General features: G+C 45.5%; 1 protein-coding gene across 5 annotated transcripts in view; it reads right to left on the reverse strand.

Annotated features, from left to right (window-relative positions):
• Baz2a (bromodomain adjacent to zinc finger domain, 2A) overlaps positions 1–16,741 on the reverse strand; it is a 42,164-nt gene that overhangs the window by 19,662 nt on the left and 5,761 nt on the right. For all 5 annotated transcript variants that reach the window (XM_013021467.1, XM_013021457.1, XM_013021487.1 and 2 more), the window contains 3 exons: positions 3,803–3,936; positions 1,730–2,323; positions 12–197 (listed from right to left, as the gene is read on the reverse strand). In XM_013021467.1, the coding sequence (XP_012876921.1) occupies positions 12–197; positions 1,730–2,323; positions 3,803–3,827 (805 nt within the window). In that variant the 5' untranslated portion in view covers positions 3,828–3,936. The remainder of the gene's footprint in view (positions 1–11; positions 198–1,729; positions 2,324–3,802; positions 3,937–16,741) is intronic.

Here is a 16,741-nt window from a genome sequence, read left to right on the forward strand (position 1 = left end):
CTCCAATTCACCTGGTGCCAGAGAGTCAAAGGGCTCAAGAGAATCTTCACTGAGTATTGGAGTGTCTTCCAGTTGATCAGGAAGATGTGAAGGATCATCTAAACAGCTCACTGTGGGATCAGGAACCAGAACTGAGACCTCTTGGTGTAATGATTCCACAGAAGGAACAGAGCCATTGTAGCCACACATCTTGAGTTCTAGGGAATTCCAAGAGAGTAAAAGTCAAAATTGATGCTTTCAAATGCTTCATTTGGCTATAGAAGGCAGTTAATCTTTATACAAGAATGTTCATTCAATTAATGTTTATTGCTGCTATGGTACCAGTTATATGTTTGAAAAATAATAATAATTTTGAAAAGCCAAACGTGGTAATCCTAGCTACTTAGGAGGGTGAGATCTGAGAATCGAGGTTCAGACTCTTATCTCCAATGAACCACGCAGAAAACAGGAAGTGGTACTGTGGCTCAAGTGGTAGAGTGCTCGCCTTGAGCTGAAGAGCTGAGGGACAGCACTTAGGCCGAGTTCAAGCCCCATGACTGACAAAAACAAACAAAAAACAAAAACACCAATTCTGTCAAGATACTCTGAAAGAGTAGAGATGTGCTAGTAAAACAAATCCTGCAGGTGGGCTCCAGTAGCTCATGCCTGTAATCCTAGCTACTCAGGAGACTGAAATCTGATTGTGGTTCAAAGCCAGCCAGGAAAGTCTATTAGACTCTTATCTCCAATTAATCACAAAAAAAAAGCTGGAAAAAAAAAAAAAGCTGGAAGTGGAGCTGTAGCTCAAGTGGTAGAATGCCAGCTTTGAGCAAAAAAAAACTCAGGGACAGAGCCCAGGCCTTGAGTTAAAGCTCCTGGATTGGCACAAAAACAAATAAACAAATTCTACAGAGATGATACTTTCTCCAACAAGTGCAAGAGAAAAAACATCCCCATGTAAGTTCACAGGGTGATGACCCTTATTTGTTACCAACCGCAACTTAAGCTTCTTTTGTGTGTCAGTCATAGGACTTGAACTCTGGGCCTGCATGGTGCTCAGCTCTTCAGCTCAAGGCTAGTGCTCTAACACTTGAGCCATAGTGCCACTTCTGGTTTTCTGGTGGTTTACTGGAGATGAGTCTCAAGGACTTTCCTGCTTGGACTGGCTTTGAACCAGCTTTGAACCAGCTCAAATCTAAGCCTCTTGAGTAACTAGGATTACAGGCATGAGCCACCAGGGCCAGGCTCAGGATAAGCTTTTATCTATTTTGAGGGAAAAGATGAGGAGCTGTCACATGTACTAACACCAATAACAATCATAAAGATAAAAACAAATTTGCATGCTCTGCCTGTTTCCTCCATCACATGGCAGTTACTGCTAGGGCTCAGTCTACTTTAGCCATGCTGCTGCAGTTAGATTCACTGTCTGCTAATACCCTAACCCTTTCCTGTATTTTGGAGGAAGCCCTTTTTGACACAGAGAATCTGTTGGGGCTGTTTCAGGCTCTCCCACCTGCCCTCTCCAGGCCAGCAGCTAAGCATGAGCTAGAAATAATTTGTACTCCCACTCTCAAGCTAGTGCTGCTGCCACAAACACACCAGCCACTTGGTTCTACTAATTACCAACATGCAAATCAGCCTCCACTGCAGACAGCTAGCTGGAAAGACAAGTTTTCCTTACCTCAAAAAGCCACTGTACCCCCACAGTCTCATTCTCCCTCTCCCACCCAGTTCATGGGCCCAGTTATACCTGGTTGTTCTTCCTCTAGCTCCAGGCTGCCAACCAAGCCAGTGCCATTCTCTGCCACAACTGAAGTCAGCTCCTTTTCTGCTGCCTCATCGGGATGGATACCACTGCCCACCTCCTGGGAGGGCGCAAAGGTCTGGATGCTAGATCCCAACATAGGAGAAGTCTGTGGGGAGGTGAAAAAACTTGGGGGTCCATTGGGCATCACCTCAAAATTCTGGTCAGGAAAGGAATCATATAGTTCCTGTGAGTCAAAGTTAAGCCCCATGGGACTCTGGGTACCGTTGGCCCAGAACTCTTGGCTCCCAGCCCGAAGGTTAGTGTTGTGACTTGGGGATGAAGGTTGCCGGCTGCCCCCAAGGATGCCATTCAGTGGGTACTGTCCCCCCGAGAACTGAGAGAGAAGGGGTGGGTCCTTGAGGTTGCTGCCAGGATTGGCAGGTGGGTACTGCGAGTAGTTCCAGAGACAGTCATAGGCCACGTTGGGGTGATGGAGGTGTGAGGTGCTGGAGGAGTGGGGAGCAGAGTTCAAAATCCCTGAAGTAGTAGTGTGAGATACAGTAGATAAGCCATTAACATTCACATCCCCATTCAAACCTGGCAGAAAAGGAGAGAAAAGGGTCAGTTATAGACATATATGGAAGCAATTCTATTAAAAGAACCCCAAAGTAATAGCCCTGACTAGAAAAAGGCAAGGTAAAAAAGAAGGGGAGCCTCCTCTGTTATATTTAGCTTTTGAGTCTCTGGGGAACACCAAACCCAGATGCTCCTGAATGCAAGCTTAGTGACTGCTGCAGAGGAGGGGCCAGGGAGCTCTCAGAGTCTACCATAGAAGCCACCAGCAGAGTGGCTGCTGTTGCAGGTTTTTTATTAAGTGAAGCTGTATACAGACTCCCTACAGTGACTTGCATTCTTCCCTACTCTCATGCCATAGAGGACTCTTCCCTTTGAAGGACATAACTGAATTCTTCGGTGCAGCCCCTTCCCTAATGCCTATTTGGCCCCACAGTGGTACCAGAAGGAACAGCCTCCACCTCACTGGCACATGCAGATCCAGCACTTTGTGCTGGGCTAAGAATAGAATTTGCAGTCACCACAGTGACAAGATTCCAGCTCAGAGGCTAGGCTTAGCCCCTCCCAATAGGTCCTGAAGAGTAATACGAAGGGGGTAAAAATCTTTGCATGATCAGAACTGCAGACTTCAGTTCTCAACACCAATGGAAACCTCTGAGATAACAGAGGACAATAAAAGAAACTGAAATTCCAAGTGTAGATCCTAATGAAATAAAGGAGTATCTATCTGAAAGCTCCTTGTTGAGAACAGAGGGAAAATGCTAAGCCTGTTTTTTTCTACTGCAAGGAAGGAGGGAAAGGAGGCCAGCTTCTTTTTGCTTCCAAGCATAAAGAATTTGAAACCTAAGCAACATCAGAAAAGTAGTTGGTAGAGTCATGGTTCAGAGTAATTGATAAGCCAAGTCCAGGAAAAAAACCAATCCTGGCACCAACACTTCCATCTGAAATGATGGGTAAACTAGACTGACCCTAAGGTCCCCTTGTAAGCCCTACCTTCTATCCAAGAGAAAGAGGTGACACAGTTCACCATCAACCCTTTTTTCTGCTGCACAAATTAAAAGGCAAATATATCAACTTTTCCATACCTTCCTTGCCTCTAGTACTATCCCAAAGTAACTTCTCCAACCTCTAAAATCAGCTTCTCAGGAGGCAAATCCTTAATCTTTCATAGATCCACCCTGATTATCAGCAGCAGCCCTACACCATTCTTTGGCAATAGCCAAGGAACAGGATTGACAGGAGAACAGTCTAAGATGATAAAAGTACTATTTTTTCCTAACCCATTCCAACCTTAAGTCAAGAATGAAAGTGTTACTTCCATAAATCCCTTGAACTTATTCTTGGAAGTTTGATTGAATGGATTTGCTTCCTCTCTCACTACCTGCCAAGAAAGAGCTGTTGTGGAGTAGTTAAGCACAAAGTGGAGCCAACTCTCCTCCCATCAACCTGCCCTAAAGAAACAGTACCCACTCCCTCCCAAGGACATGTGGCCTTGACACTCACTTTTCCCTTGCTGAGGGAAGTTCATGGGAGACCCGTTAGTGTAGAGGCCCTCCCCTGAAGGAGAGGGTTTCAGTCCTGAGGCAGCAGGTGCGGGGGGAAGGCCAGTAAAGTAAAATGGTCGTTTGCCTCCATTTCTGTAGGAGGGGAGAGAGAGAAGGGGAAAAAAAATACTGGTGGTTAAACAAGTTTATATCACCTGGCATCTCATAGAGGGAGGTACCCTTTATTTACCTTTTTCTATTTAGGCACTGAAAGGAGGAAACTATACCCCCAACCTGGGTAATGACCCCATAGGAAGGCTTTTGTTTTCTTAGTGACACTTGAAATCAGAGCTGGCAAAGTCATGCTCCAAGCCTTTTTCCCCCCTTCATTTTTTCAGATAGTGCCTTGTTCTTTGGGGCCAGCCTTGGACCCCCATCTTCCTACCCCTGCCTCCCACATAGCTGAGGTTACAGGTATATACCACCAAATTTGGCTCGTTTCTTTTTGTTGTGTGCCAGTACTGGAGGGTGAATTAAAAATGGCCAAGGTGCTCTCCCATTTGAGATGAATCTCAAATTCCAACTTTTTGCCGGTTAATTGAAAATTAAGAGTATCATGGAAGCTGGGAGCTGGAGGTTCACGCATATAATCCTAGCTGCTCAGGAGGCTGAGAGCTAAAGATTGCAGTTCAAAGCCAGCCCAGGCAGGAAAGTCTATGAACTTTTTTTTTTTTTTTGTCGGTCGTGGGGCTTGAACTCTGGGCCTGGGCGCTGTCCCTCAGCTCTTCAGCTCAAGGCGAGCACTCTACCACTTGAGCTACAGGGCCACTTCCGGTTTTCTGGTGGTTTATTGGAGATAGGAGTCTCACGGTCTTTCCTGCCCGGGCTAGCTTTGAATCTCAATCCTCAGATCTCAGCCTCCTGAGTAGCTAGGATTACAGGCGTGAGCCACCAGCGCCCGGCTATGAAACTCTTATCTCCAATAAATCACCAGAAAACTGGAAGTGGTACTGTGGTTCAAGTGTTAAGAGTGCTAGCCAAGAGCTGAGGGACAGCGCCAAGTTCAAGCCCCACGACCAACAACAACAAGAACAAAAAAAAACACCAGGAAGTGGCGCAGTAGCTCAAGTGGTAGAGCACTAGCCTTGAACTGAAGAGCTGAGGGACAGCACCCAGGCCCAGAGTTCAAGCCCCACAATCAACAAAAGATTCTCAGACTTTCCTACCTGGGCTGACTTTGAACTGCAATCCTTAGATCTCAGCCTCCTGAGTAGCTAGGATTACAGGCATGAGCCACGAGCAGACCACATTTCTGCGTAGCTAGGATTATCCTTCTACACCTCATTTATTTTCTGCAATAGTCTCAATAACAATTTTTGTCCAGCTGGTCCTGAACCATGATATTCCTATCTCCACCTCCCCTATAGCTGGGATTACAGGTGCATGCCACTGCACTTGGCTTAAAAAGGTTTTAAAGATGCCTTTGGAAAGTGTGGTGTATACACCTATAATCCTAGCACTTGGGAGGCTGTGGCAAGATGATCAAGTGTGAGGCCAACCTGGGCAATGAAGTGAGCTCTAGGCCACTGTAATGTCTCAAAACAACAACAACAACAAAAAAAAAACACAGCCAGTCAGACAGAGATCTGAGGATCAAAATTCAAAGCCCACTTGGGCAGAAAAATCCATGAGACTCATCTCCAATTAACTACCAGAAAACTGGATGTGGTGAGATTCTTTTTTATTTTGGCCAGTCCTGGAGTTTGATCTCTGGGCCTGGGCACTGTCCCTGAGCTTCTTTGCTTAAGGCAAGCCCTCTACCACTAGAACCATAGCACCATTTCCAGCTTTTTTGAGTTTATTGGAGACAAGTCTCACAGACTTTCCTATCCAATCTGGCTTAGAACCACGATCCTCAGATGTCAGGCTCCTAAGTAGCTAAGATTACAGATGTGAGCCACCAGCACCCAGCAGTGGCAAGATTCTTTTTTTTTTGGGGGGGGGGGCAGGTGTCTGGTCATGGGGCCTGAACTCTGAGCCTGGGCTCTGTCCCTCAGCTCTTCAGCTCAAGGCTAGCACTCTACTACTTGAGCCACAGCCCCACTTCCGGCTTTTTTCTTTTTGCTTATGTGGTGCTGAGGAATCAAACCCAGGGCCTCATGCATGCAAGGCAAGTGCTCCACCACTGAGCCACCTTCCCAGCCCAGTGGCAAGATTCTTAATGAGCAGAAAGATGGAAGTGGAGATGTGTCTTAAGTGGTAGAATGAACAAAAAAGTTGAGCAAGAGTAAAACCTTGCGTTCCAGCCCCGTCCCAGTAGTTGCAGAGAGGGGAGAGAAAAGAGAAGATATTGTTCAGCAGCCTAAGGTCTGAAAAATAATAATCAGATCAATAATCCTGACAGAAAGATATTTAAAAGCAAAGATTATTGTCTAATCTATAGGTTAGGTTCCTCCCAATGCAGATTCATTTGGAAATGCTATGCCTGCACAAACATTTCATCTCAGCCTACATTCCCTTTCTCCCCATTTATACAGTTGCACTTCTGCTACTGCATGTGGAGAGGACATACACCTTTTTTTCTCTATGCCTCTGGACTATATCCTCTAACTCAATGATGGGAGACAGTTCATTTTTCCATTTTCTATTTGAATCCATGAGGAAACTAATGACCTTCTCTCTGCTACTCTATGAAACCTCAGCATATCTTCTTTTTAAATCCCATACTAGCAACAGTAAGTGGATAGCAAATAGATATTAGAGAAGTAGATGAAAATGGGAAGTTATCTGGTAGTGAGCTGTTTCCTTACCTGCTCCACTACAGGGTGACAGGAACCATTTCATTTACAAGCTTCCTAGACACATGAAATAATCTGTGATGTACAATAAGGGTAACAGGCTCTAAGTTAAAGTCATAGTTCTAATAGCTGCTAGTTCTTTGACCTTGGACAAGTTGCTTAAACTTGCTGAACCTTAGTTTCATCTTCTGGAAAAGACTGTGTGCATTTGCAGTGCCTGTGAAAACTAAATAAAGAAAATCTACATAAAGGCCCTAGGCAGTGTCTGCCATTTAACAGGCACTCGATAAACATTAGCTATTATTACTGGACAAGAGTAAAAAATATTTTGTTTTCAAAATGATTATTGGTTTGAAAAGGTGTACATATAATTTAAAACTACTATCAATATGGGAGAACACTACAAAACTGGAGATGACGGCTGGGAAGGTGGCTCAGTGGTAGAGCACTTGCCTTGCATGCCTGAGGCCCTGGGTTCGATTCCTCAGCACCACATAAGCAGAAAAAAATAAAAAGCCGGAAGTGGCTCTGTGGCTCCAGTGGTAGAGCACTAGCCTTGATCTGAAGAGCTGAGGGACAGTACCCAGGCTCAGAGTTCAGGCCCCACAACCAGACCCCCCAAACAAAACAAAAACAAAAAAATACTGGAGATGAAGCTGGGAGCTCACAACTGTAATCCTAGCTATTCAGGAGGCTGAAATTTGAGGATTGCAGTTTGAAGCCAGTACAGTGTTGAGACTCTATCTCCAATTAACCACCCAAAAGCCAGAAGTGATGCTGTGGCTCAAGTGACAGACCACTAGCCTTGAGTCTGTGTGTGTGTGGGGAGGGGGGGCAGTGCCCAGGCCCTGAGCTCAAGCCACACAACTGAGAAAAAACAAAAACAAAACCTAGAGCTGATTCAGCCAGACTTCCTTGTGCCTAATTTGAAATGTCACTTAACAAATGTCACAATACGGGAATATAATGAAAATGTGAACAATTCCTCTCTGTAATAAATCTAGGATTATTTCATTTTAATCTTCCTAATCCAAGATGCTTTTCAAAATAAAGTCTTCCAATCTAGAACTAGTAAGAACAGCAAAGGAAGGGTGTCTTCCTTTGAACTAATAGGAGTTTTGCCAAACAAAAAGAGAAACCAGCCAGTACCCAACTCCCAGAATGACAGCTCTCATATCCACGGAGTACAATCAGAGAAGCACTTAGATCAATCCCAGTTCCTGTGGCTCAAGCCTGTAAACTTAGCTACTCAGGATGCTGAGATCTGAGAATCACAGCCAGGAAGCCCATGAAACTTATCTCCAATTAATCACAGAAAAAGCTTAAAGTGGAATTGTGGATCAAATGGTAGAATGCTAACCTTGAGCAAAAGGAGCTCAGGGACTGCTCAAGCCCAGAGTTCAAGTCCTAGCCCTGGCAAGCAAGCAAATAAATAAATAAATCCTGTGTCAAAAGAACATTGCCTCCATAGGAAGGACTTGAGAAATGGCAGCTCTGAATACAGACAAGCAGCTCTGCTTCAACAGCAGGATATAGCACAGTCAGGTTTTCAGATGCAACCTCCAACATTTCAAAAGCAACACTCATACAAAGTCCTAAATTCGGAAAAACAAAAAGTTCTCACACAATATCTGAGGGGAGTTTGGGGGGATATAAAAAAAAAAAAAAAAAAAGAACATTGCCCCTTAAGCATGCAGCAGTAAGGCCCTAGTCACATAGCTAAAGGGGCAGCTTTACAATTTTTTTTTTCGGTCAGTTGTCGGGCTTGAACTCTGGGCTAGGGTGCTGTCTCTGCACTCTTCAGCTCAAGGCAAGCACTCTATCGTTTGGGCCACAGCACCACTTCCAGTTTTCCAGTAGTTTATTGGAGATAAGAGTCTCATGGACTTTTCCTGCCCAGGCTGGCTTTGAACCGTGATTCTCAGATCTCAGCCTCCTTAGCAGCTAGGATTATAGGCATGAGCCACTCAAATTAGTGTGGTGGCTCATCCACGAAAAATTCAAGTTCAAGACCAGACTGAGTTACATACATATCAAGAACTGAAGAGCAGGAGGGCTGGGAATGTGGCTCAGTAGTAGAATGCTTGCCTAGCATGCACGAAGTCCTGGGTTCGATTCCTCAGTACCACATAGACAGAAAAGGCTGGAAGTGGTGCTGTGGCTTGAGCAAAAGTGTGCTAGCCTTGAGCAAAAGAAGCACAGGGGGGCTGGGAAGGTGGCTCAGTGGTAGAGCGCTTGCCTTGCATGCATGAGGCCCTGGGTTCTATTCCTCAGCACCACATAAGAAAAAAGAAAAAGAAAAAAAAAAAGCACAGGGACTGTGTGTAGGCCCAGAGTTCAAGTCCCAGACTGGAGAAAGAAAAAAGTTTCTACTCTGTGGGTCTATGGCATGACTTTAACAGAAAAAGCCTCAGAATGCCAGATTTCAAACTACAGGTCCCTGTCTGACTAATTGCAAACCTTTGAGATCACAGAACACAAAACATGTCAACACTCTAGCTGGAGGTCTGGTATCAGTCCATGCTCCTCTGGCTCATACATCTCCCATACTACACCCAAATTAAACAAACAGGTTTCTTTCCTTTTTTATTTTTTAGCTCTAAGACTCCAACTTGTTACCCCAACATAGTACCCAACACTGTGGGCTCAACCAATGGAGCCATGCCTCCAACCTGAAGAGGTTTCTAATTTGGTGAGGGAGATGGGTGGGTGGGTTGAGACTAAATATTTATCTACTCTAAGCAGCAAACTATACATTTTGGCTGTATAATTTAAATATTATGGAGACATCAACTCCACACATGTGGATTATTTATCATAGTCTTAACACAGGGGTAGTTTTACTCCCGGGAGAGATTTAATAATACCTGAAGGTACCTGATAGTAGCATTTACTAAATAGAAGCTAGGAATGTTTTCTGTTTTTTGTTTTTTTTTAAACATACGACAGCTCTCAATCACAAAGCCTTAATCTGGCCCATAGTTCAGTACACCAATGTTGAGAAATCCTGTTGTCCCGTTTTTGCCACATATCCTGGGGAAGTTCCAAATTTTTCTTGCTCCTAATTCTTGACTCTGGAGGTAAATATCATTGATTTTTATATTTAAAAACCCTTTTTCTAACCGGGTGTTGGTGGCTCACGCCTGTAATCCTAGCTACTCAGAAAGCTGAGACCTGAGGATCATGGTTCAAAACCAACCTGGGCAAGAAAGTCCATGAAACTCTTACCTCAAGATGTTCTTTCCTTAACCCTCTTTTCTAGCCAGAACTCTAAGTGAGGCAGGAGGAAGATGAGACAAGGAAGACTGTGTTAAGGAAAGGGTGATATTCAAAACTGCCATGTCTATGTCACTCAAGATAATACAAAGATAATTGTTCTCTGTTCTTACATATTCGGAACTATGTAGGTTCTACAACAGCAATTAGGTATTAAGTCTTACTATCATATTACTAGCACCTAATTTAGTACTAAGTACAGAAAAGAATCAAAAGAAATTTATGTTGCTGGGCAATGATGGCACATGCTTGTATTATAATCTAGCTAGTTAGTATGAGATCTTCGGATCAAGGTCTGACACCAGTCCAAGCAGAAAAATCTTGGAATTCTTTTCTCCAATTAACCAACAAAAAGCCATAAGTGTTGCTGTGATTCAAGTAGTAGAGCACCAACCAGCCTTGAGTGAAAAAGCCAAATGAGCATAAAGCTCTGCATTCAAGCCCCAGAGTATATGCATGTGCACACACACATATACACACTAAACCCACAAAACCAATGCTAAACTGATAGTGGTAAGAATTTCCAGGCCCATCAGGTGGATCCTGCCAGTAATCCTAGCTACTAGGAAACTGACAGCTGAAGATAGTAGTTCAAAGCCAGCTACACAGGAAAGTTCCTGAAGCTCTTATTTCCAATTAACCACCAAAAAGTCACAAGTGAAGCAGTGGCTCAAGTGGCTGAGCACCAGCCTTGAGCAAAAAAACTTAAAGAGCCAGGCACTGGTGGCGCAGGCCTGTAATCCTAGCAACTAAGGAGGCTGAGATCTGAGGATCACGGTTCAAAGCCAGCCTGGGCAGGAAAAGTCCCTAAGAGGCTAATCTTCGGGCTGGGGAGGTGGCTCAGTGGTAGAGCGTTTGCCTTGCATGCATGAGGCCTTGGGTTCGATTCCTCAGCACCATATAAGCAGAAAAAAAAAGCCGGAAGTGGTGTTGTGGCTCAAGTGGTAGAGCGCTAGCCTTGAGCTAAAGAGCTGAGGGACAGCGCCCAGGCCCACGCCCGGACCCCTCCCCCCTCCAAAAAAAACTCTAATCTTCAATAAACCACTAGAAAACTGGAAGTGGTGCTGTGGCTCAAGTGGTAGTGTGCTCACCTTGAGCTGAAGAGCACAGGGACAGCACCCAGGCCCAGAGTTCAAGCCCCATGACCAACAAAACAAACAAAAAAACACCTTAAAGACAGCATCCAAACCCTGAATTCAAGCCCTAGGACCCATGTCAAAAAAAAAAAAAAAAAAAAAGGGAAGAAAGTAAAGGAAAGCTGGGCACCAGTGGCTCACACCTATAAATCCTAACTACTCAGGAGGCTGAGATCTGAGGATCAAGGTTCAAAGCCAGCCCGGGCAGCCTGGGCAGGAAAGTCCATGAGACTCTTATTTCCAATAAAAACCACTAGAAAACTGGAAGTGGCATTGTGGCTCAAGCGGTAGAGTGCTTGCCTTGAGCTGAAGAACGCAGGGACAGCGCCCAAGCCCAGAGTTCAAGCCCCACGACTGACCAAAAAAAAAAAAAAAAAGCTGGGTACTACTCAGGAGGCTGAGATCTGAGGATCAAAGTCAGACCAAGCAGGAAAGTCCAGGAGACTCTTATCTCCAATAAACCAGTAGAAAACCAGAAGTGGCAAGTGGTAGAGCGCTAACCTTGAGCTGAAATGCTGAGGGACAGGTAGGGCCCAGGCCCAGAATTCAGGCCCTATGACCAACAAAAAACAAACAAACAAAAACCATACAAGCTCAAAACAGGGTTTTGTTGTCATTTTCCAACATTTTTTGAAGATTTAACCAACAAGCTAATGAAAAGATAGTCCTACCTCACCCACATGAAAAATACTCATCTTGGACTACAAAGACACCAACATCCTAATTAAATTAAAGCCTGAGAGTATGGCTCTGGTAGAGAGATCCTGGGCTTAAGAGGCCTTGGGTTCAAATGGTATTGGGTTCAATGCTCAACTTCTGAGATGGGAGAAACAAATCAAAATTCGACCCCTAAGTTCTACTAGGCACAGTGGCCCATAGCTGTAATCTTGCACTTAAGGGATATAGGCAAGATAGGAGTTCAAGACCAGCCTAGACAATATAAGAAAACCCTGTCTAAATAAAAAGAAACAAGCCGGGCGCCAGTAGCTCATGCCTGTAATCCTAGCTACTCAGGAGGCTGAGATCTGAGGATCGTGGTTCAAAGCCAGTCCGGGCAGGAAAGACCATGAGACTCCTATCTCCAATAAACCACTAGAAAACCGGAAGTGGCCCTGTAGCTCAAGTGGTAGGGCGCTTGCCTTGAGCTGAAGAGCTGAGGGACAGCGCCCAGGCCAGAGTTCAAGCCCTATGACCAACAAAATGAATAAATAAATAATAAAAAGAAACAAGAAGGAATAATTAATTACCCCAGTTAATATCTTTTTTTTTTTGTAGGCCGTGGGGCTTGAACTCTGGGCTTGGGTGCTGTCCCTCAGCTCTTCAGCTCAAGGCTAGCGCTCTACCATTTGAGCTACAGAGCCACTTCCGGTTTTCTGGTGGTTTATTGGAGATAGGAGTCTCATGGTCTCTCCTGCCCGGGCTGGCTTTGAACCACGATCCTCAGATCTCAGCCTCCTGAGTAGCTAGGATTACAGGCTTGAGCCACCAGCGCCCGGCTCCCAGTTAATATCTTAAATTGTATACTTACTCTGCATTCTAAGACATGAATTTTGGCAGTATTTGTTTCATTTAACAGATCATAACACAAATTCAAATATCACACTAATTACTAACCTGTACACTATTTTAGTAGTAAAAGGATGACAGTTTGGTACTTTAAAACAAAAGCCAACACCAGAAACAGTCAGTAGCCCTAATGGGCTCTGCTTCTCTCATGGCAACAGCTGATTCCAGAACCACCAAGATTGAAAAATGAACCTCTCAAGGCATTCTAGATTTCTGATGGGCTGAGGTCAGTCCACATAATTGTCTCTATACCTCAAAAATTCTATTTTTTTTGTTTGTTTGTGGTGCCAGTCCTAAGGCTTAAACTCAGGGCTTATGCACTGTCCCTGAGGTTTTCGTTGTTTTTTGCTCAAGGCTAGAGCTTAAGCCACATCTCCACTTCTGGCTTTTTTGGGGTAGTTTTGGGGAGATAAAGAGTCTCTCTTTTCCACCTAGGCTGACTCTGAACCATGATCCCTATAATCCTATCTACTTAGGATGCTGAGATGGCTGAGATCTAAGTGCAAGCCACCAGTGCTGTGCTCCTATGTGTATGGGGGTGGGAGAGTGCTGGGGTTTGAACTCAGGACCTGGGTGCTGGTAAGAATCCCATGGATTTTTCCTGCACTGGCTGGATTCAAATCTTGGATCTTGGGCTGGGAAGGTGGCTCAGTGGTAGAGCGCTTGCCTTGCATGCTTGACGCCATGGGTTCGATTCCCCAGCACCACATAAGCAAAAAGAAAAAAGGCGGGAGTGGTGCTTATGGCTCAAGTGGTAGAGCTCTAGCCTTGAGCTGAAGAGCTGAGGGACAGCGCCCAAGCCCAGAGTTCAAACCCCATGGCCGACCAAAAAAAAAACAAACAAACAAATCTTGGATCTTCAGATCGTGGCCTCCTGAACAGCTGTGAAAACAGATGTGAGCCATTGGCACCAGGCCATTTCCAGCTTTCTGTCCTTTTTTTTTTTTTTAAGTCAGTCATGGGGCTCTTCAGCTCAAGGCTAGTGCTCTACCACTTGAGCCACAGTGCCACTTCTGGCTTTTTCTGCTTATGTGGTTTTGAAGAATCAAACCCAGGCCTCTTGCATGCAAGGCAAGCACTCTACCACTGAGCCAGCCACCTTTCCAGCCTCTTTCTGCCTACTAACTGGAGAAAAAGCTCAGGAACTTTTTCTGCTCCAGCTGGATTTGAAACAAGATCCTCAGATCTCAGCCTCCTGAAATAGCTAGTATTAAGGGCGTGAGCCATGGGTTTATACTCCAAAAACTCTTTTAGGTTAAGTTAAAAAAAAAAAAAGGAAGACAGGTAACATTAATACATATAATCCTAGCTACTGAAGAGGCTGAGCAAGATTTAAGCCAGTACCAACTCAAGAAGCTGAGCAAGATTTGAGCTAGCTCCAACAGACAAAGCAGAGAAAAAGGAAATTGCAAGCTAGTGGCTCACACCTGTATTCCTAGCTACTCAGGAGACTGAGATATTGAGGATCAAGGTTCAAAGCCAGCCTGGACAGGAAAGTCCATGAGACTCTTATCTCCAATAAACCACCAGAAAAAAACAAAAGTTGCTGTGGGTCAAGTGCTAGCCTTGAGCTGAAGGGCTGACAGAGAGGGCCCAGGCCCAGAGTTCAAGCCCCACAACTGACCAAAAAAAAGCAAAATAGAGCTGGGTGCTGGTGTCTCACACCTGTAATCCTAGCTACTCAGGGAGCTGAGATCTGAGGATTACAGTTGAAAGGCAGCCTGGTCTGATGAATTAACCAGCAGAAGTAAGAGTCTACAAGATTCTTTTTCCCAATTAACCACCAAAAGCTGTGGCCGAAGTGGCAGGGCACTACCCTTGAGCACAAAAGCTTAGGAACCTGCCCAGGGCCTGAGTTCAAGCCTCAAGATCATCACCAAAGAAGTAAAATAGGTGGGCACTGAGGGTTGGTGCCTATAATCCTAGCTACTCAGGAAGCTCAGAGCTACTCAGGAGGCTGAGAGCAGTTCAAAGTCAGCCCAGGCAGGAAGTTCCATGAGAATCCTATTTCTAGTTAATTATCAGAAAACCAGAAGTGGTGCTGTGGCTCAAAGTGGTAGAGTGTTGACCTTGAACAAAAAAGACATTAGGGGCGCCGGTGGCTCACACATGTTATCCTAGCTACTCAAGAGGCTGAGATCTGAGGATTGTGGTTCAAAGCCAGCCCTGGCAGGAAAGACCTTGAAACTCTGATCTCCAATAAACCACCAGAAAACCAGAAGTGGCACTGAAGCTCAAGTGGTAGACTGTTAGCCTTGAGGTGAAGAGCTGAGGGACAGTGGCCCAGGCCCAGAGTTCAAATCCCACAACAAACCAAAAAAAAAAAAGAAAAAAGAACTTAGGCACAGTGTCCAGGCCCGGAGATCAAGGCCCAGGACCAATCAAAAAGAAGAAAAGAAAAAGTGAATTAAGTCATTTGGGCACCTGTGGCTCATACCTGTAATCCTAGCTACTTAGAAATCGGAGATTTTGAGGACTGCAGTTCAAAGCCAAACCAGGCAATCAAGTCTGTGAAACTATCACCAAATAGCCACCAAAAAAGCTGGAAGCAGAGCTGTGGTTCAGTGGCAGAGTGCAAGGCTTGAGCAAAAAGCACAGGGACAGCACCTAGGCCCTCTGGGTTAAGCCCCAGGACTGGCAAAAAAAAAAAAAAAGTGGGGGGGGGGAGGCAGATGGTAAGAACTCTTTTATTCTCTTTGTTCTGCAGATGATAAAACCTCCAGGAACTTCAGTCAACAACAGGCTTCCCACAAACTCTCCTTAAGTTAGAATCACCTCTCAGGAACAAGCTTACCACTCTGAATCCCTGATTTACAAATACTTAGTCAAGCTGGGGCACCTACAGCTCATTCCTGTAATCCTAGCTACTTGAGAGGATGAGATCTGAGGTTTGTGGTTCGAAGTCAGACAGGGCAGAAAAGTGGCCATGAGACTTTTATCCAATTAACCACTCAAAAGCCAGAAGTGGAGCTATGGCTCAAAGTGGTAGAGCCCTAACCTTGGAGCTGAAGAGCTCAGCGACAGAGCCAGGGCCCTGAGCTCAAGCCCTACAACCGACCAATATCAAAAAAAAAAAAAACTTAGTCATATACAGATCCTAAAAGCTATGCAGATTTCCTCTTCTCTTCTTCCACTTTGAGAATCTACCCTTATTCACTTCACAAATTCACTTGCTCAGATGCTCTGAAATATCCAAACTGTCTGAAGAAGCCACTCTCCTGACACAAGAGATCCCAAGTCTTTTCTTGCAGCTTGTATGTTGAGAGCATCTAAATCACTTGTACTTAATTGATGCAGCTGGTGGATCACTGAATTTGTTTCTCTATGACCTCTAGCTCAAGAAGAAAAATAAATCCAGACTGGAAGGCAGAGATCCTTTGCAGGGAGGGGGGGGGGGTGTGGATGGAATCAGGATCAGTGAGTCAACTGTAGTTGACTACTACATAAATGAAGTTTTAAAAAGTCTAATGAAAGGTCTCTGAGGCCACATGTCTGGCAGGATCCAAGGTTGCCCAGGCCTCAGAAAATGAAACCAAATCAGATTAAAATGGACATTTCAAAACAACAAGAGACGCAGCAGCAAATGCACAGCTGCCATTTCCCGGCCACTTCCTGCGGGAGGCTGGGGGAGGGGCTGTTTGTGTACAGATGGAGGTGGAAGCCATCCCCCCCCCAACGCCCCCCAAAGGATACAAATCCCTCACTCCAGTAAGCCCTACAAAGGATGCCTGCTACTGGCACTGCCTTTCCCCGAAGACTGGGAGCAGCGGGCAAGAAAGGGATTGATGTAAGGGATTTTGGTATTTTCTTTTTTTTTTTTTTTTTTGCCACGGAAACGGGGATCCCCACGGTAAAGGATTTCCTGGGAAAGGAATCCCCTCTTTAGTCTTCCTCTCCGCCCGGTCAAATCCGGACGCCTCGCACCAACCCCGTCAACCTCCATCCCTGGAGTGGGGGACTCTCCCGGGACGTGCGGGCCCCACGCCAGGCGCCGCTCCGCTGCCAGCCAGGCCCTCACCTGCCCTCGGGGCTCCGGAGAACCTGCGCGCTCCCCGGGGGGGGGGGACGCCTCGGACCCCGGGCACCCCGGGTCTCCGCAGCCCACACGCCCCGCTGCCCGCAAACCGGTAGTTTAAGGCAGCCCTCGCACGCGGGCACCCTCCCCCCGGGATTCCACCCGCG

Source organism: Dipodomys ordii, unplaced genomic scaffold, assembly GCF_000151885.1.
Source record: "Dipodomys ordii isolate 6190 unplaced genomic scaffold, Dord_2.0 Scaffold3, whole genome shotgun sequence".
Lineage (NCBI taxonomy): Eukaryota > Metazoa > Chordata > Mammalia > Rodentia > Heteromyidae > Dipodomys > Dipodomys ordii.